The sequence below is a fragment of the Tyto alba genome, unplaced genomic scaffold, assembly GCF_018691265.1.
Source record: "Tyto alba isolate M040663 unplaced genomic scaffold, T.alba_DEE_v4.0 Super-Scaffold_10, whole genome shotgun sequence".
Classification (NCBI taxonomy): Eukaryota; Metazoa; Chordata; class Aves; order Strigiformes; family Tytonidae; genus Tyto; species Tyto alba.
Genome location: NW_024881262.1, coordinates 23347167 through 23368193, shown reverse-complemented (window position 1 = coordinate 23368193; position 21027 = coordinate 23347167). Strand labels below are relative to the sequence as shown.

General features: G+C 38.5%; 1 protein-coding gene across 2 annotated transcripts; it reads right to left on the bottom strand.

The window, feature by feature from the left end:
• Nucleotides 1–277: 277 nt before the first annotated feature.
• Nucleotides 278–16836, bottom strand: COPB2 (COPI coat complex subunit beta 2). Of its 2 annotated transcripts, none has more exons than XM_042795857.1 (22): nt 16734–16836; nt 14956–15093; nt 14206–14292; nt 12407–12533; nt 11296–11444; nt 9997–10143; nt 8604–8703; nt 8326–8468; nt 7906–8105; nt 7203–7313; nt 6845–6933; nt 6657–6763; nt 6232–6375; nt 5419–5549; nt 4921–5128; nt 4580–4690; nt 3634–3848; nt 3267–3359; nt 3007–3187; nt 2793–2861; nt 1071–1163; nt 278–623 (listed from the first exon to the last, which is right to left on the bottom strand). In XM_042795857.1, exons 1-22 carry the CDS (start codon nt 16734–16736, stop codon nt 528–530), a joined length of 2742 nt encoding a protein of 913 aa, XP_042651791.1. In that variant the 5' UTR covers nt 16737–16836; the 3' UTR covers nt 278–527. The 2 variants fall into 2 exon arrangements, with proteins under 2 accessions (XP_042651791.1, XP_042651794.1); XM_042795860.1 differs by having other exon boundaries at nt 1071–1160.
• Nucleotides 16837–21027: the final 4191 nt, after the last annotated feature.

Sequence of the window (21027 nt, the reverse complement as noted above, 5' to 3'; positions counted from 1 at the left end):
ATGTAAACAGCATAGCCATAGCTTAAGATATTGTTAGTCTGTTTTAGCTAAAAGATGTGTTTTCTGGAAGAATAACGGAGCTATTACTGTTTGTTAACAAAGACAAGCTAAATAGCACAGTGAAAAATTAACCATATACGTAAGTGTACATGCTGAGAAAAGTCAGGTTAAGGAAAGAATGTTTGGCTACTATGCTCCTGTGCCAAATATTTGCAATGCATGCTATTGAAGCCAGTTTAAGAGTAGCAGAATTACTAGTAAAGGGGGAATTGAGGAATAGAATGTTTAAAAGGGTTTATTGAATTGTTTGATAAATGAAAACAGTTTTAGTGTACACTGGAACAGGCCTACATCTTGATTTTCATCATACTGGAAGCTGATTATTTTTGTACGGGTGCTGGGTCTACCCTTCTTTCTACATGTACATGGTCCACTTGCAGTATAAAAATCAAATTAACTTGGAACACATAGTCCACACAACTTCACTCCTTTGTTTGCAGTAATTGATGTGGTCAGCTAAAGTATGTTCAGTCATCTAAGATCTCTTCATCCAGATTGATATCTGTGGTATCAATATCTTCCAGATCCAAGTTATCCAAGTCATCTTCCAAGTCCAGCAGTGTCTAGGAAAAGAAAAGACTAGATTAAGGGGATACTAGTGTGGTTACACATTAGCCAGCTTACATGATGTATTTGCACATTCTGCAAAACACCAGGCTGAAGCAGGCAGGTGGAACAGAAGTGTTCAAATAAGCTGTAGAGAGAAGTTGCTTTCTTGGTAAGAAAGCATCTCAGAGTTGCAACTTTTTACCATGTTCTGACCAACTACCTTTGGACTTCACCCTTTATTCCCCATAAATCCACAAAGCTGTAGGAACTGGTCTGTATTACTGGATACAGTTTCTGTGTACAAGAGGAAGGGATCCATACACAGTAGTGGGCCTACGCTGTCTGGGTCTATTAATACAGAAAGTAATCCAGTAGCTTGGTTTAATCACAGTATTAGTTGAAGTATTTAATGTGAAATGAACTTAGTGCTTGTACTTCCCTTCATAAAAATGTTCCAGTACCTTTTGATCTCGTGTTGGAAGTAGATCAGAACTCTGGAAAACTGTCTTCATCACTTCTTGTTTGAGAGATGGAACTGGTTCTTCAGCCTTCTTCTAATGAAAAAGAGATTCCTTAAGTTCTTTTAAATTTCAATTCTTTCAACAAAAGCAAGTAAAGAACAGGCCTATAATCACCCTCTCCTGCTGGCTCTCTTTCAAAGTTTCCCTCAGTAATTCTTGAGCTACATCTTCACATCCAGTAAAGTTCTAGTTCTCACTCACTCCACTGGAGACTGTTTCCCCACACAGTTTATTTAAAGCAGTTGATGATGGAACTGATACAATGAAAACAACCTTCAGAAGGTACCAGCTAGTTTCAAGTACTGAAGTGCTCTTAGTAAGCAAGTGATTTGCAAGTCCCTCAGCAGGAAGAAAAATAGGTTACTTGAGATTGTCACAGTAGTTTTAGCAAAGGCTGTAAACCAGGACTGTTGCTGGGATTTGTGATCCACACCCTATAATTGGTTTAAGGGTTATTCTTCTCTATTCACTGCTGCACAAGTTTTATATTAAGATAATTCAATAGTTAGTACCATTACTGAAACAATGGTACTATTCAAATAACTATTTAGATCATATAATTATTTCCTATGTAACTTCCCATATTCAGCCTCAGCTGTAAAAGAACTGTTGTTTAAGGACTTCTACGCAATCATTAACTGAATGCAAAGGTAACACTTAACATTAGAGGTCTTGTTTTCAGCTTCTAATGCAAGCTACCCAAAACAAATGAGAAATTACTTTTGCAATGCTATTTCTGTATCTTCTTTAACAAATGTGCACATAAGTTTGATTTTGCTTTGATACACAAGAAAGCAAATAGCTGCCTCTAAATTGTCAATGAAGTTTTGTAGTGCATCTCCTATGAGGAAAAACATAGACACAGAAGAAAGAGCTGTGACTTCGTTTCTCCCTCACTTTCCACTGCAGTTTTCAGAAGTTTATAGCCTTAAAGAGCTGTGCCAACATCGCTGTCTTTAAGAAACTCTCACATTTGGCTTTTTGTGTTCAAATGTAAAATGTATTTGACATAAGCAAGAATTAGAAGTTATCATCTTTTTGTTTAAGATCTGAAAAGCATTTTAAGTGTTTGTTTCAATCTGTATGCTTACACCTTCAATAGGTCATGTTTTCTGCATAATACAACTGAGGTGGTCAAAAAAAAATAATCCGTTTGAGTTACCTCTCATACTGATTAGAACATATTTTCAAGGAATTGAGCAGGAGTCCTACTCAGTTATGGAAGTCTTACTCTATGATCATGCAGACTAGCAAATATAAAGCATTTTTAATTGCTGTAATAAGGAAGAGTTTCCAGGTTCCAACTACTAAGCTTTTAGAAAACTAGCAGCAGTTGAAGCAGTGTTTGTATGTGCAACTGAGGTTGTTTTTCTGCAGGGTGAATTCAATGGTAAGACTACAATTACACTATCAAAAGATGACCCAAGATAAATAACAACACAAAGGAAATTATTTCAGTCAAGAAGTGGTTAGTAGTTACAGAAGTAGATTAAGAAGAGTCTGAGGAAAAAAAAATAAAAATTGAACTCTGCTGCAGTGCTTACAGTGCTAAGAGAAGGAACTCCTTTAACAGTCAAGCCAATATTGGTGAAATATTCTCCAGGGTACATGTTACTGTACAAAATTGCCTCTTAGAGTTCATAATTCAGTAGTATCACTGACCTGAGGTGCCATTACTCCAGAAGGCTCAAAGCCTTTTGCTTCTTCAAGTAAGTTTCTTTCTTCATTTGGCTAAAAGTAAAAAAAAAAACAAACACACCAAAACACATGTTCATGGAATGTTTAAGTGGCTGCACTAACTTGCTAGAAGCTGAATTTACATAGCACAGAATTTTTTTCTTCCGGAGACAATAAAGAGCTCCCACTTCTTACTTACAGTGACAAGGGGGTATTCCCTGGCTGGCCGTAAGTCATCAAGGCTTTGCTTAACATATTCTTCAGCAACAAAGGCTTCTTTTAATCCAGGGAAAAGGTTTTCATATTCTGTAGGATCAGCAAGGGACTCAGCAGCTTTTTGATTGACTTTAGAGAGATTCTCCCGCCACAATTTAACAACCCTGGAGGTGAAAACTGTGTTTGTTACATACAGCTACTTTTGACAACACTATTCCTGCTCTGCATATCCTTTGAGGTTACCTTGAAACTTGGCTTGGCAAATATGTCCGTGCAAGAAAAGCAGCTTCTGGGAGACGCCCAGTTTTAATCAGGAGTTCCAAACACGAGTCAAGCCTAAAAGATTTTAAAATGTGATTTTAACCAGTAAGTTTAATAAAGACAATTTTTTTTTGTATTATAGTAGCTGTTTATTCTATTACATTAAAGTGCTTTAATTTCAGATTTTAAAAGTAGCAGCCATCAGGAAATAGAATCGGCTTTTCTGAAAAGGCATATGCCACAATCTTTCTCCAGGAAGTTAGCTGTAGTTAACCATTTCAAGATCCTGAGTTTCTTTGCATTTCAGAAAGCAGAACAGAACAATCTGAATCTCATGCTTGCTACTTACTTTCCCTGCAGGAAATAGCTCATAAATGCAACATTGTTCTTGCCATCTTTCTCTGCTCCTTCAGCTAACTTGTTCACCATGTTAGCATTTCCTGAAGCTGTAGCCAGGAGCAGTAGTCCTCCGTAGTCTTGTGCATGGTGGAGACACTCCTGGGCTAAGCCAAACTGGCATTTACTAATGGCAAGCTCAGCAAGTTGCTTCCATTTCTGTTCTGACTAATGGTACAAAAAAGGGAGAGGGAGAGAAAGAAAAAAGCAAAAAATAACCCTCACATTTAAAGAATTTTCAGACCATTCAATATGAAAATATAAGTTTACTTGGGAAGGTACTGTATCCCATCAATATACTTGTCTTCCCTTTGAAATACTATGATTACTGCAGTTTCTTTTGTTAAACATGTTGAAGGGAGGAGGTAGAAATAGCTTTCGAAATTTAAACAGTAACAGTATCTTAAAGCTCCCAAATTAACCTTCAGAATGTAAGAAAGGCATTTGTCTGTAACATTCCCTATCACTAACTTTTTATTTTACAACAGGTACTGTCAGATCAGTTCTCTGAATAGTGGCTTTGGGACAAACCACTGCCTGTTAGTCTTCCTAGTGCATCAGTCTGAGTTTGCCAAGGCTGCAACAAAGGCCTAGAGGCTTCAGTCCTGTCATTCTTCCTCTCACTGTTAAATACTGGAGATTAAGGCTTGGTTCAAGTCTTATATTCTCCAGGAGTTCCTGTAGCTTTCTGAGCAGACAACGTTCTTCTGTCTCCATTCCACACCTCAGGTTCCTTTGATTTACAGCTAAAGGAGCTTCATCGAGGAAGTTGGAGGCATTTATACAGTGTTCAGGGAGCTGTACTGCATCCCCATATACCATTGCCTTTTCTTACAGGGCCTCTTAGATTCATGCTAATACTCAGAATTAGCATGAATCACCAAAAATTGTATGCTTACCTCTGCTTCCACTGCAAGCTGATAGGCTATCTTTAATTCTCCAAGTTGTAGAGCAAGTTCAAAACGATGCTCTGGATCTGTAGATACTGCAAGAGCTTGTTGTTTGAAGCCCTAAAATAAAAATCTGAAAGTAAGGGTGTGATCCGTCAGGTCAAACAACTTCCTAGATAGTCTAACAAAAACTCTCAACAGAAGGTTAAAGTATTCTCAAATAAATATGAAGGATTAACAAGAGTTTATGCTTCCAGATAACATGACGGGGTTTTCCTCAGCAAGCTCAATTAGTAAATCAGATTTTTCACATTTCTAAGTTTTTAATAACTAAGAAGTAGTTTTCTTGCCTGTTTTTCAAGAAAGTGTGCAACTCTGGTTCTCTGTTCTTTTGGAATTGTGGGAAGAACTTTATCAGCCATGCTGAAATCTCTTCTCATCACAGCAGTTTGATATTCAAGCACTGAGACCAGCAAAGAGTAGCTAACAATGTTTAGCTCTTTATCACCCAAATAAAGTCGGTTGTCCTTTGGAATATAACCCAACAGATACATTGTTCTGAAACAAAACAAAGAACATTCATCTTGAATAGATCTACTACCAAATAGTCTATAAAAAAATCCAATAGTTCTTACAGTAGCAAGAATATTCACATGAAAAATTCTACTTATACCATACGCACACTTTCACATAACACTGTTTATTCCCTCCAAGATTACATTACTGCCTCAGAATATACATTAGCATTATATGTTAAAAACAAAAAAAAAGTAATGCATGTTCACCTTGTCCTAAACTTCACTGGAAGAACCTTGACCACTTGCTTAAAACCCAGCGCAGCAACTTACCTATCTAAATGGGCAATAGTGACAATTTCTCCTCCAACGTAGTAGTTGAGTCTGTTCACAGAACTGGTATAAATAAAGCAGTCACCTACCCACAAGCCTGTTCTCACAATCTCCTGTATCTCACCAAGAACCTGCAAATTAAGTTTGATTTAATCAGCTATACAAAAAGGTACTTTTAGATAGCAGTAAGACTACTGCATTTTCAAATTAAATTTAATATTCTATACTTAAGTAAATAGTTGGGCAAGTTGCAAAAGTAAGTTTAGATACAGATTGCAAGTACATAAATAATGCTTTTAGTTTTACAAAAATGCGGTAACATATGAAATCTCTACCTTATTTCTTACCTAAACTAATTATAAATTCAAGAAACAAGCACCAAACGTAAGTATTAAGCAAGATAACGAAAGACAACTTTCCTTATGAAATTTTTGTTTCTGAAATTTCACAGCATGAGTTTTTTTCACTTCTGCTCAAACTTGAATAACATTTCAAGACTTGAAAATTGCAGAAAAAGTTTAAGCTATGTAAACATACTACCCAGAAATGTGTTTTAAAAATAACCTCTAACTCTCTGAGAATAGTACACAAATGTCTGAAGAAAAATGCAGGCATCAAGATCTGTCATGCTGGGATTCAAACAGGGATACTCTCCCCAGGGAACCCAAATATTAACTATGTTCCTCAGGCAGATGTATACCCTGTGGTACCCAATGTCCTGGAAACCAAAATTTAATAGGACTATGTTAAGGACTGAATTTGCTATACTCTGGGAAGATCTGCTTCTATTCCATTTTTTTAAATAGAAGGTACCTCAAAAGCATCTTCAATTCCATCTTCAGTGACACCTTCATGTGTTTCTTGAGCTGCTGCAACTTTTTCTGATAGGTATTTCAGAATGAAGAATGACTCTTCCGTAGCAATGCAGACAAGCTCACCCGAGTCAGACCAGAAAATCTGTACCATCAGAATCAATAACGGCACTGTTTTAGAGTCTCCGGGTTAAGAAAGGATGATAGAAAAGTTAAAGCATACTAACTCTAACAGAAACTGCAGGACCTGAGAAGCCAACACATACAGGGATTTTTTCCCCTTCTGCTACGTGACTGAGATAAACTTAAGAAGTTACTACTTTGATTGACAGCTTGGCTTCATTCAAGAGAATCAGAAGTCTAGTAAAAAAATAAAATCAGTAAATGCAGACAGGTAAATATCTTCAGTCCCATCTAGAAACTTACATGTTTGGGCTGAATTTCAATTCTGCGAATCAATTCTGTGTTTTCCCAATCATAGAATGCCAAGCCATTAACAGATCTGACCCCCAACAGGAAGCCACCATAAATGCCTGCAAGAAAATAAAGGTGGAAGAAATTCACATTGTGCAAAAAACCGCACAACATATCTATTTTAAATAGTAAATATTTACCTTCTGCTCCAAAATCAGGTTTGAATGACTTCTTCTCTTTGAAATTTTTAAATATCTTTACAACACTGTTGCTCTCCCTGATTGCGTATCTAAATAGAGATTGCATTGTAAAAAAAATAAAAATTAATCAGCTTTCAAAGCAGAAAATTACTAAAATTGTAAGTTGCTACAAAACAACTGCATTTGATTTAGCTTCAAAAATTAGCAGAGTGCTACAAATGGAAAATTTTAAAGCAGGACCATTATTGAAAGTTCGTTATCCACACAGGTTTTAGTCTTCAGGCCAGTTTACCATTTGTACAGCCTGAAAGTGAGCAGCAGCAAACTTAATACAAAGGAAAAAATCTGCAACACTTACTCTGAAGAATCGTGTGCCCATACAAACTCCTGTGCGGAACCAAAGCTCTTGTTTCTCAAAGCCATAGCTGTATAGATGATGTATTCACCATCACCACACACCACTACAAACCTAGAGCGTAAGAAAGATGTGTTTGTCAGGTATCTGTGTTCAGTTCAATAGGCACGATCAAGTAGATAAATGAACCTGAGAAGTTAAAGGCCCCTAGGCCAATATAATCACTGCAAATGCAGACAGATTAAAAGACCTTTGTGTATTCCAAAAATGTCATAGATTTGGATTTTTCTCTGCATCATATTGCTAGCTACTTGCTCTTCCCTCTTCCTTCTGGTCTCCAGAGTGACTCTTGTACCTTGTATCCCTTTACCTTTTCTTTTAATTTAGCGTATCTGTTAACAAAAAACAGTTCAAGAGAAGTGATAAAAAAATGTGTTTTGCTGCTATTAACTTATATATTTTGTTTGCATGCTCCTTCCCCTACCTACAGGGTCAAACTTCTAAGATGTAAGCTCCTACAAGTGATGTCCATCTATTACTCTGATTTTACAGTGCCTGGCTCTAATACACATGTTCTCCACCAGCCACCTGCACACATGCAACTAATTTTCTTTTTTTCCCAATCCAAAAATTTCCAAATATAAAAGAAAAAAAAAAAAGGAGAAATCAGAAATGTTGGAAGTATTTTGTTCTAAAAGTCTCTTACCGTCCATTAGGGTTGTGCTGAATTGTCTGAGGATAGATTTCACAGCTCCCCATATCCTTTACAGCAAGCGGCAATCTTTCTCCATCTTTGATTTCAGCATCTCCCATAGCTTTCAAGTTAGCCTGTTGGACTTCTGAATGTTTAGCCCAAATAATTTTTCCATTTGCATCCATGGACATGGCAGGTTCTTCACGACCAAGCTAAGAAGTGTAGCATAAGAATTTAGCAGATGGAGAAAATACATTCTTGATTTTCTTTTCAGTAGAACATACCTAGTGAAATACCCTGGCTCTGCCTAAAAATAGCAGTTAAAATGACAAATTTTCAGTATTTACTCATTATCACAGATTCAGAAATCAGTTGCTCTGTACACAGGACAGTAATTAATCATCATTTCTCACTGTAAATCATTAATTGTACCTTAACAATAATGCTGCCTTCATCATATCCCAAAGCCACATTGTTGGATCCTCTTAAACTGGCCACACACCACACTCTCTCCATGCCGTAGTTGAGGGTACTTTCCAGGCGGTAAGTGCTCGAGTGCCAAATGCGCACAGTTCCTAGAGGAAAAAAAAGAAACGTGTGCCTTTTATCTTCTCTGAACGTGAGGGCAGGAGGTGTGTAGCCACACCACAAAAAGAGTTCTCCCTTAAGTTCTTCCCCTGTCCTTTATATATCAGAAAATACAAAATTACCATCTTCTGAGCCTGTGATAATGATAGGCAATTCAGGGTGGAAGCTGACACACGACACATTTTGAGCATGTCCCTCCAGTGTTTGTACACATGTTTTATTCTGCAAAAAAAGTTGGAAGTACAGGTACAGATGATAAACATGCTGCTACATTTTATCTTAATTTCTTAAAAAAAAATCTCCCCCAAATCCAAAATTTATCTGAAAATATATTTCTCTAGATTTCTTACATTAACATTTATTTCCAAGATGCTCAGACAACAGCGTAAGATAGAATGAAAACTATGTTTGTATTGACTTAACTTCTCCTCCACAGAAGAAAATATTTATTTCCCTTCACAATTTTTTTCTTCTATTTTCAGATGGGTTTCTGCCTAGATATGCTTTCTCAGAGCTATGTAGCACAACAGATTAAAGCAAGAAAGTTGAGTTCACCGCAGAAAAAAATATCAGAGCAAAACATCTATCTGAATCTAATTACACATGAAGACAGATCTAATATTGCCTTCATTAGGAATGTTCACTCACACAGTTGTGAAAGAAAAGTCCACTCTGCTTGAGACAACTAAGATTCGACTACATAACTGATGTATACAACTGTACGTGGTTGCAAAATTTCAAACACCGTTATGTAACAGTCATTACTTCAACTAACAGGCAGACTGAAATTAACAGCACTAGCTTTAACTTCTGAGTCAGCTCAGATTTACTCTAGGGCAATATGCTTTGACCACCAGAAAGTACTAACAGATGTCTTGCCCTTCTGGCCATTCGTAACTTCTACGTAGGAAGAACTTCTAAGTTCTAGGTTCCAGCCATAGAACTGAATCCCTGGAGTCAGTCTCTCTTTCCCGTAGAGCATTCAAACAAGCCACCTCATGACCCCTGCACACTGACAAGTAGAAGCACACGTGTGTGTGTGTGTGTGTACGCATGTGTCTGTGTAAATGTGCACAGGATGAAAAATGAGAGAGAGGGAAGGGAATAAAAAGAAAAAAATTAATGAGAAGCTAAAGGATGGAAAGAGTTAATACATGAACAATATTAACATTTGAACACAGAAAAGGAGCACCTTAATCCACAAAAAAAGGAAGTCCACAAGGCAGGGATTACTACCTTACAAGAAAAAACCCTAATGCTTGTCATAGAAACCTTATGTCAAATTCATTGCTACAAATTAACTTTGAGGTTATTTAAAGGCACAGCAAGTTAATAATATTTTTTTTTTTAAATGAAAAACTTGTCATTAAATATTTTACCCCGCTTCCTTCTTTCCAAACAAAAATGAGGAAAACCTGTTGGTGTACTTAAGTCCTTTCCCTCTTTTTCTGTTTCTTCACTAGTGGTTTTGCTATGGCAGCCTGCATAAAAGTTTATGAAGAGCTGATCACATACCTGGTAGTCCCAGATCTTAACCAACCGGTCATCTGCACCCGAAATGAGATACGGCTTGTCTCCTCCACTGTAATAGTCAATGCAGTTTACTCCTTTCTCATGGCCTTCCAAAGTAAAGTTGGGTGAAGAAGAGCCAAGTTGCCACACCTTCCCAGAAAAAACAAAACAGCAAAAAGCCCAACTGCATGTAGTTATCGATCTTTTGCCTCCAGGTCAACCTTGCCAGAGTAGGTATTCAGATGTACTTTACAATTCCAAAGATACAGAACATGGAATTCCAAAGACACAGTTGTTTTCTTCCGTGAAGAACCTGAACAACTTTTATCAAACTACCAATCCTCACCCCACAAATAAACAGAAATAACATTCGGAGTTGAAGATGCTGTGTTCATACCTCAAAACAATGGAATTGGTTTCTTTCAACTTCTTCCCCCAGGACATAAAACCATGTCAGATACTGTTTGTAAGAAGCAGTATCTGTGTATGAAATTAACTAATAGACCTAAAAAAAGCAATCAACTATTTGTGCATACACAGGTTACCCCCAACTGTGTCATGAATTTTATTTTTTCCAGATGCATTAAACAAGTGAACAATATCATGCTAAATGACAACCTAAAATGAATCAGGTCAAGTTGTAGATATACTGCTATCTTCCCATGATTATCACATCAAATCAACATTTATACACACCTAATCTCAACATCTGAGGATGTATAAAATCAAACCAGGCTTTTTACAGCCAATATACTGATAATTTACAGGGAATGTGAGGAAGTCTCCCTGCTCAGATGGCTGTAAATCTATAGTCCCAAATATTTAGTAACAGTTTCACAGCAAATGAGACTCATCAAGGTCTGCCATAAGAAGACTGAAGACACCTTTGGAAACAGTTCAATAGACAAGGACATGAAAATAATGGGAGACACTCCTTCACTATTTTTAAATGCACACAGAGGCTTTAACCACAATATATATATATATATAGTTTCAACTCTTTCAAAGTACTCATTGACAGTACAATCATGACTCCTCCCCAATATTTCTGTGTAACCTAAATGGAAATGCAGCACTTAAAAGTTCAGAGAACCACATTTCAATAATTAGAGGTGACACGTAATCTTGTAAATTTACTGAATTACTTAGTATATGCACAGTAACTCGACCAACATTCAGGTCTTTGTTCTAAAAAAATTCTGTTATTACACCTGCTTTTAAGAATTCTGACCCATTGTCCATACACTACTCTGTCTGATAATTACTCAATGACTAAAAAACCAAAAAATACAGTGGCTCTACCTTGATTGTCCTATCCAGAGAGGCACTGGCAAACTGATTATTGTCTTTTGGGTTTATGACAATCTGCATGACATAATGGGTGTGTCCTTCAAACACCTGAGAACAAGACCATTTTTTATCCCAGTCCCAGAGTTTAATGAGCATGTCATCTGAAAAAAAAACAAACCAAAATAAGCTTCAGTTAGTTTAATATATTCTGATACTTACCTTCTTAAACTACATAATCGCTATTAACTTAAAGGCTCGCTCATCCCTTCCTCCTTGAAAGGAGGCACTGCTAATACTTGATATATTTTTCATCTGTAAGACTGACAATCCTTCCTTGCAGAAGGACCACAGGGAGTACAAGTTTCTCAAAAAGATTGTCCAGTAAAATGGTGATAAAACTAAGCAAGAAATGCATCATTCTTAAAAAGGAGATTAGGAATTGATATTAAGGTATTGAATTATTCATCTTAAAATACTGAATAGGTATTAAGGAATTGGACCCGTGCTTTCTTTTGCAGCACCTACTATGATGAGCACTAAGGAACAGGCAGCAGAGTCAACCAAGCTGCCTTCCTAATACCTTTATTTCAAGTGTAGATGTATTAGCTACAATAGCAAAACAGAAATACATGGTGCTTCTGAGTCACAAGGCTCTCTGCATTCTTGCAGAGCTCTGACTGCATTAGTAAGGTTTTCCAGGAATGAAAAGGATTCAGTAGCATGATGTTGATGTTGGGCAAGATCTGTTGGGATACTGTGATCTTCTAATCCTGAGTAACACAGATTTCCTCAAACTGGGAACTCAGTAGTATTCTGGGGAAAAAAAATGAATACGTATTGCTTCAAGTCAGATTGCCAGATGAAAATGTACTCTAAACCACTATGGAATTTTTTTAAAAACCAAAACTTTAATGTGGCAAACTCTCAAAGAACAGCTTATTAGCAAATATATGAACCTTTTGGCAATGAAATACCATGAAATGATAGCTGTCACTTTGTCCAGTTACTCAAGGATTCCTGTTTCAGCAGAAAAAGGAAAAAAATGCAATCCCTCACCAGACAGAAAACAGAAGCCTAAAAATAGCTGTTTAATAAATATAAAAATCTACCAAAGAACTCTTACCGCTGCTTGTCAGTATGAAAGGCTGTGTGGGATGCACAGCAATACAACGAATGTAATCTGAATGTGCTTCAAACATGTGAACTCTTTCCAAGGTGTTATAATTAAAAACTCTAATTTGCATGTCATCCTATGAAAGGGAAAAAAAAGCCACCATTAAAATAGGACTCTATAATACACCTTATATTCAATGAAGGGTAGCTAGAAAAAACATTCTACCATTGAAGAGCTTTTGATTCAGAATTTTATAAATTACTCAATCCTATTCCAAGGAATTTATGAAATGGAAAAAACTTCAACTAACATTTTTAAAAGATGTGTTTAAAATAGTATTTCTTTTAACTTAAGTGCAAAAATACTTTCAAAATTATTAATGCTTTATATGAAAATGAACAGCTAGGTTCTCCAACATAAAATCTACAATTAAGTTAATGTTGTGGGGCCAAGAAGAAAAAAAGTGGCTCTAAGTCAAGTGGAAAGGTGATTTCAACTTTTTTTTTCAATTGAGATTTTGTTTTTGGGTGAGGGGGGATATTTTTATTTTAAATACTGTATTATTAAAAACAGTATTCCCAAGCCTTAAAAAAAAAAAAAAAAATTAAGAACTATCTGACAAGGAATAAAACATCAGGTAAAGCTTTCAGAAGTGACCATGACTTACAAGGCCAACAGAGTAAATGAAACTTAATGGTAAACTCTATGCTACTTGACTTATCCAAAGCATTTACTTTTCCATTCTATCTTTTCCTTTCACACACATGCCTGTTCAAGCAGCAACACCTACAGAAAACACTCTTCGGAGAAAAGGAGAAGTATGCTCTTTTGTGACCAGCCTATCAGGATAATGAACATGAACAGAAAGAATAAACCATGACTATCGTCCTATTTTCATAGCCACTAAGACTTGGCCCTGATGCTGAAGCAGCTGTCTTGCCCTTCTTACCATTTCTTGCTACTGCATTGCAGCCTCCCTTCGGAAAGCCAAGACAAATACAGCTGCACACTGAATCAGATCAAGAAACTGATCCAGGTGAAATTAAGTTGATTAAGAAAAAAGAGACTAACTTTCATCATTTACTAATCCAGTTCGTGTGCAGTTGCTTGAACACTTGTGCTGCCAAAGAGGCAGTGTTGTACTTATTGGGAAACTGCTAACTTATGCACACTTAAAGTAACTGGGTCACAGCAGCATAAGACAATGAAATGACAAGAAATTTTTTACTCTGTGTATGGGGCAGACGACTAGAGCAAAAAAAACTGTGACAAAAAATTTTAGGCATTACCTCAATTTAGACAAAACACATTAATTCCATCAAAAAATGTTACCAATATTAAAATAAAACTATCTCAAAGTAGAACTCATCGAATAGAAGCACAGTGTTTTTCAATAGGTAAAACTAAAAAATGTATTTTTTAATATAACCAAGAACAAAAGTAGAAAGTAACTTCTAAGTCATCTTAACTAGGATAGTCAATAGTTTCATCTTAAAGCAGCACTACTACTATTTAGTCAAAACTGGGTCCCAAGCGTGTTCCAGCTGAGAGTAAAGGCTGAATCTAGATCTACCTATCTACCTTGCACTACCATGCAGAATTAGCCACCATATTAGGTTGTTCTGCTTTGAAATGAAAAGTTTCTAAGCTAACTTAAAGGAGAAAATTTCTGGGAAACTGTAGTGAACTATTCCTTTCTCCTACAAATCCATATCAAATCATATTATGTGATGTACAAAGGAATGGCATGAAAATAAATTAGAGGAAGTACTAATGCATATGGAAATAACAAGACAACAATAGCTTACAGCTCCTGTAACAACCCAGTTCTTTCTTGCCACAAATTTGGCAGCTCTCACTGGCAGGTCGCACACTTCAAAAGTCTTCACAAGAGTCTAAAAATAAAAATAATAAGTTTATAGCACTGGAGAAAAAGTCAGTTTTGAAATCAGCTCTTTATCTTTTCCTAACAGTGTCCAATATGTTGCTGTTGGCAACTCCCCAAGAATCCTACAACACTACATGCACACTTTTTAAAAGGAACATACCTGTCATTCAAGAAGGAAGACACTTGCCTGCTCTGTTCTTTTAACATCACTTCTATGTTCTCCCTTCATTCTTAACCCAACACCACCTCTGAATATTTTTGGAGCCGCTGCCCAATTTCAACTATACTTGATAGATATGTGGAGATCTAACAGTTCCTAAAATCTTCACAAATACAGATGGCAGGTACAAGACAGAGGCATCTAATCTTTCAGAAGAAAATGCATTAGTCTGCAAGGAATTCTACAAAGATTACAGGTAATTCTTGATTTACCTACAAGGGTGATAATTCTTGAAAAATAAACTTAGAGGAAATGAAATGTCATTAAAATCAGAGCTAAAGATATTCCTTGTCTGTTTTTATAATGACTTTTGGAATAGGACAGGTGAGAGCACAATCAATTAGTGGCAGTAATTTAAAATTCTTCTTGTGTATCTAGCACTGAAAACCAGAATTTATACATCTGTCAATTATGAAGATTTCATGATAAAGGAAAACCCAAAATCATCACCTGTGTTTCATGGTTCCAAACACAGACACTACCATTGTAAAGGCTAGCCAACATCCATGGTTCAGTGGGATGCAAGTCTACACTCTTCACCCGGTCAGACCGAGCTGTTAGCTTCCGTTTTATATCAAGTCGGAGAGGCTAGAGAGGAAAAGAATTGAGAATACCAAGTTATTCAACATAAAACTGGCACAGAAATATGATGGAAGAAGAAATGCCAAATTAAATCTTGAAATAAAAGGAGTCAATCCTGCTTTTCAGGCAGACAGAAGACTACTGCTCTTTTCTATCCATCTGTTTGTTTGTTTTTGTATGGGTTTCTGAAAACATCTCATCCCCACCAATGGCAATGGGTCCTTTTAATTTGTTTTTGTGAAGTTCAGAATCTTTTCATAGTGTAAAAAGTATCTCCAGCACAAGCAAAAAAAAAAAAAAAAAAATGCACTGCACATCTTCCTGGTGTCCCTGAATTACTGAAGTAAAGCAAAGTGAATTTGCTTCTAATACAAATGACAGAAAAGGAATCTTCCTGCTACTTCACCTGAAAAACCAGGTGAAAAAGGCAATTATCACAACAGAACACAACAACATCTGCCCATTATGAGTTTATTTCTATTCGCAATTCCAATATTAAGTTTTAGAATGGAACACTGTGGTGTAAAAACTAGGGGGAGGGAAGTTTTAAGACTTTCTCTTATCAAGAGGGCTTTGACCTTCCACTTTCACCACTGGCCATGTAAATCCAGAATATTTCAAAGGCATAAAGTACTGCAAAATGATTTTCTAAAATATCTGAGGCATTACAGATTCATTTAGACACTCAAAGATTGTTGGGCTTACTTAAAGATGCTGGCATTTTATCTCAGAAATCTTAACGGGTAATGTCTGATCAAAGAATGCTGTATGTGTTTAGTAGCAGAATAAAATTAATAGAATCTGCAGTTACATACATTAGACATTGCATGAAGAAAAAGATACCTAGCTATTGTGTAGTAGCTGTAACTTACAGCCATGACATCTGATGGCAGGTAATGCAATTCTGGTTTATTTCTCCTGCCGTAAGTACTAGAAAAGTAGGTAAGATAATTGCACATGATTCTGCGCTTACCTTTGGAACTGCTCTTACCTACTGCTACAAAGGAACAGACTATGGCTGATCTAAGAGGTTAACTGCAACACACTCAAGATACTTTCGAGAGCTGTTCAGTCCCTCTGATGAACAGCACACTGGTACCGCAGCCCAAGGGACCTGCCCTGGGACCTCAAGCAGAGCGCTGCTCGGGGACTTTCAAACGCTTTCTTCTTACTAAACTTAAATCACAGAATAACACGACGACTTCTTCAGTCAGCACGACAACAGGAAAGCCCGGGTCAAACAGAGCCAGACGACCCCGCGCTGCCACCCCCGGCTTGTCCTGCCCAGAGCCGAAGGGAACTCCCGGGGGGGTCGGGGGCCCGCGGTGCCCGGGCCCGGCTGCCGGGGCGGCCGCTCGGGCCCTCCAGCCCTGCGGGGCCGCGCTCTCCGGTGGGCGCCCAGCTGCGCTGTTTTTTGGGGGGCGCGGGGGGAGCTCGGCCGGCGCGGCAGTTGGGCTGGGCCGGGCCACACCTCAGGGGTCCTCCTCCCACCCTCCCGCACCGGCGGCTGGCGCGCCGCGCGTTCGGGCCGCCCGGCTGCAGCCGCTCGTTAACGGCCGCCGTACCCGCCAGGGCAAACCCCCCCACCTCCCCGCACGGAGCCCCGGGCAGCGAGCCCCGCGGGCGGCCGCAGCCCCCGGACTCACCATGGCTGCGCCCCGGGAACGCTCCGCTCACCCACCCGCCGACGCCGACGTGGAGCTTCCGCGCCCGCCGCTCTCGCGAGAGCGGCGCCGGGCGGCTCCCGGGGGCTGCCGGGACATGTAGTGGGGAGCGCCGCGGCCGCGCCCCGCGGGGCAGGCCGGGAGTTGGAGTTCCCCTCAGGGCGGGCTGAGGGAGGGCAGGGCAGGCCAGGGCAGGGCAGGCCCCGCCCCGCCGGCCCCAGCCACCGGCCTCTCTGCCACCTTGGGCCTCTCAGTCAAATGGCGGCGAGCTACCGGGCTGTGCCCTGTGGCGAGGGACCCAGGAAAGGGTCCTCTGGTCCCCTTTGCTGCTCAGCGGGGTCTCTCAGCGTCCATAATGGTGACACTGATCTGAGGGAACAGGTCCTCAGTGGTGAGCGTGGCAGGGCCCTGAAGCAAGCCTCTGGGAGGAACCCATCTCGCCTCTCTTAATAAGAGAGACATAAGCCTGGTCAGTCCTGCAGACCTCGTAGATGTGAAAGGCTACGTGACACATTTCTCTTCACCTTAAACTTTTTGTCAGGTGAAGCTACAGATGCTGCAAACCCAAACAGCATCTAGCAGAAATGTTACAGGAAGCATGAGATCTGGGAGGCACCCAGGGAACCACCATTGAGAAAGTACTTCCTACTGTTGACAGATTGAAGTTCCATCTTTAATTAAAAATTGCAACCCCCACATTTCATTGTATGAAGGAGAGGAAAACCACAGAGGATATTTATACTCTTTGGGATTCAGTTATTCAGTTAAAGAAAATACTTCTTTTAATACAAGTATTCACCTGGGGATTAGGAGCCCCATGTGCTCCATCCTACAACACAGTGAGGAGGATTACGTTGCCCTGGAGCGTTTACAGTTTGAAGGACATATACAAACAAAAGGGTGACTGAGAGATACTTAAACTCTTCTTATTTTTACTCCAAGAGAGCAAAGACAAAAAAGACAGATACTTAAAATTTGAAAAAACACAAGCCTGATAAAAATGAGTGAGAAGAGAAATGCTTGAAGCAAGAAAAGGGGCACAATGTTGTCAAGCGTTATGGGTGAGTTTAGACTTTCAGCTTTCTTTAAGGCTTTCTTTTTGCTTTCAATTCATTATAATAATGGTTGTAAAATAACACTTAAAACATTTGAATCCAGAATTTCAGGATGTAGAATCTGGATAAGCTTGCTTAAAAGTAATGATTTGCGTAAAATTCATGACTTTTGAATCTAATTCATGATTTTTAGACAGCTGAGGTGGAACACTGAAAGAAGAGCAGGCTAGAACACTGAAAGAAGAGATGTAGGGGAAGGATACTTGGATTAGAGAATGTAGGTAGCGGGTGATGAACATCACATGTACATTTTTCCCTGAAAAACTCAACAAGATCCTGTTCAGAGAGATATGAAGGTATCACAGGGGAATCAAGGACAGCAAAGAAGGTAAGTGAAATATGAAGGAGTAGAGCTTGTTAGTCAAGAAAATAAAAGCAGGGAAAGGAATAAATTACTTTGCTGTTAGCCTCTCCTGGGAAGTTGTAATAATAGAAAAAGTAAAGTGCAGAAAAGAGGCATGGGATACAAGCCAAGGCTGACCTTACAGTAGGAGAGAAGCAATGAAATAAAGCAATGAAATTAAGAATAAGCAATATCTCTCACAGTGTGAGATGCAAGGGTGTCAGTTCTGACTCAAGAAGACCATGATCCAGAAATTACTGGAAATTAAATGTGTATACAGAGGAAATATTATTAAGTATTTGTTTTCCTCTCACAGTCTATCCTATATACCCTGTACTAGCCCCTGTTTCACTGGGGGTTATATACAAAGTAGCTGAAACCTTGGGGAGTCTCTAAGAAGACTTTCAATCCAGACATTAAATAAGAACAAAATATCTACTTCAGTTTCTTTTATGTGACCCAACAGCTATTCTTATGCTGATTTACTGAAAGGTAGTTTTCAGGTAAAAAAAACCAACAGAGTGTTTTCTTCCAGAGTAGTGGAACAGATAAAACTTTGCCTCTCGTGGGCATTGCCCTGTGTTGAAGCTCCTCATTGCCTCTCTCATACCCTGGTTGTTTATGCAGTAGCACTTGCTGCAGTTTACCTGGAGCAACATACATGCATGCTGGGCATTTCGCTATTTCCTCCTGCTCCTGAAAGCATTTTCTTTACCTTGGAGGAAGGCCACAGACTTGGGTTTGTCTGTCTCCTGTTGCTTTTGTGGCTACTTGTTATCTTTAAGACCATAGACAGGGAAAGGGGAGAAAATGATGTAGTGCAAACAATGAGACGTCTACAGATCAGTGAAGTGCTATGATGGGCCTTGCCTCCTTATGAAACCAGAATAAAGCTGTACAGAATATTTACAATGCAGTGTCTAGTACTGTTCTACAGCTGCCTTCTTGTTAGAAACACAACATTTATGTAAAATGTGGATACATGCATGTAATGAAGTGTATAATAAAGGAACTGGTAATACCGTGTTGCAGGACACATTTTCTGTAGGTGCAAAGCTATTTTTAAATCTCTTGAAAGTTCTCAACACATAGTATTAAGTAGGACCTCTTTTATTACAATAAAAGGGTGTTCTAAACAACTGGCCAGCTAACTGCTGGTAGTTGAAGCAATTGCAATCTGACACATTAAATTTTGTAAAACTAAAAAAATGGACCGGAGTTCTGGAATATAGGAATTCTGCACACTTTTATTGTTGGTGATTTAGTTAGAAACACAGCAGCTATAATGGGACTGCAACAAGAGATACAACAGTTGTAAGGAGGAAGGAACTATGGTACTGTTTCAGCCTACTGGTAATTTCTTCTTTACAAGGCTCTTCCTTCACGGGATAGCCAATCCATTCAACCTTACTTTTCTGAGATTTCAGCTTAGATCCTTTTGGCTATGAAATTATTGACAGGGTTTGAATTTGTACAGCAATACATTTTTTTTTTGGAAGCAGGATAGAGCATTTTAAGATAAAAAATAGTACAATATCATTCTTTCAAAGAAAAAGGTTAAAGTAATTTGGAATACCAATCGCAAGCACCTATAATTTATCCTCAGTGTACCAAATGAATTTTAACAGAGAAGGGGAAAGCTAAAAATAAAACACCAGTCCACTTTCTTTTTCTCTCAGGTAAAGACTAGAGGTCTGGAAATAAGAGCCATATCCATATGGCTCATTCCATATGCTTGGAAATTCATATTCAGACAAAAATTCAACAGATGCTCTTAGCTAGATCCATACCTGGTGTAATACATGTAGTGTGTGCTGCTGCTCGTTGCAGAAGGCAGCTCAGTCCTGAGAGTCCAATATTTCTTTGCCTTGATTGTTCTGCCCAGGACACCACCCCTGTTATGTAAATTCATTGTTTCTACAGACTTCAGCAGTTGCTTATTTTCTTTATGGGATATGTGGCACATTCCAGGGTCACTGCATTTCATTTTGGGGCTCAGTTTGCCAGCATCTGAGCTTGACTAACTTTATTATCTTGCAGTAGTATTATGGATGATTTACTAATTCCCTAAGTATTCTGTGAGTTATCTTGTAACCTGGATTACTGTATTATTCTCATTAGATCCTTTCTTTTAGAATATACACAGGCTTTTATATATTTAGATCAACTCTATAGTATTGTAAAGTATTTATTTCATATGCAAAATTAATGTGAAGTGCCAGGAGTGAATTGCCAGGAGTTAATACTTGCAGTGCAGTGAACTGAAGTAAAACTCATTGCAGCCTTAACTTGGAAGATAGTAAAGACTGATGGAACATAGTGGGTTTAAAGAAAAGGTGTTATTAGCATGTAGGTGGCAGAGCTGTGAGACAAACCCCACTGTAAATCTGAATTAAAAGCTCCCTTGAAACTCTAGTATTTCACTTTGTTGCAGATCAGGGATATAGCAGTATTGTGGAATGCAGTTTGTCTCTTTCAGTGTGAGATGCCCAGTCTTTCTCTCTTCTCACTCTCTTGGAAACACGCTAGCCTTAGATACAATCCTGACTCATATACAGAGGTGAGAGTATTAAACTCACTAGGATAATAAGGAATTAAAATGCCAATAGAGAAATCAGAACTTTTAGAAGAACTGTCAAAACTGTAGAGTTTGTATCAGAAAAAAATAATCCTGGCCTGTCCAAAACCTGCAACCTGCCAGTAGCAGCCTGATGGTGCATAAACTGGTAGTTTCAAAAAAAGGTTGTTGCTTCAAATACAATCTTATATGTGGTGCATACAGAGAAAATAGATACTGCAGAAGGGATTGCAAGTTTTA

Bases quoted from the DNA above. Each gene is read 5' to 3' on its own strand.
- COPB2 (XM_042795857.1), bottom strand. The intron at 6,764-6,844 runs GTAAATATTTAC...ATTTTCTTGCAG, and splicing joins ACCTGATTTTGGAGCAGAAG to GCATTTATGGTGGCTTCCTG. The intron at 3,188-3,266 runs GTAACCTCAAAG...TTTCACCTCCAG, and splicing joins TTGCCAAGCCAAGTTTCAAG to GGTTGTTAAATTGTGGCGGG.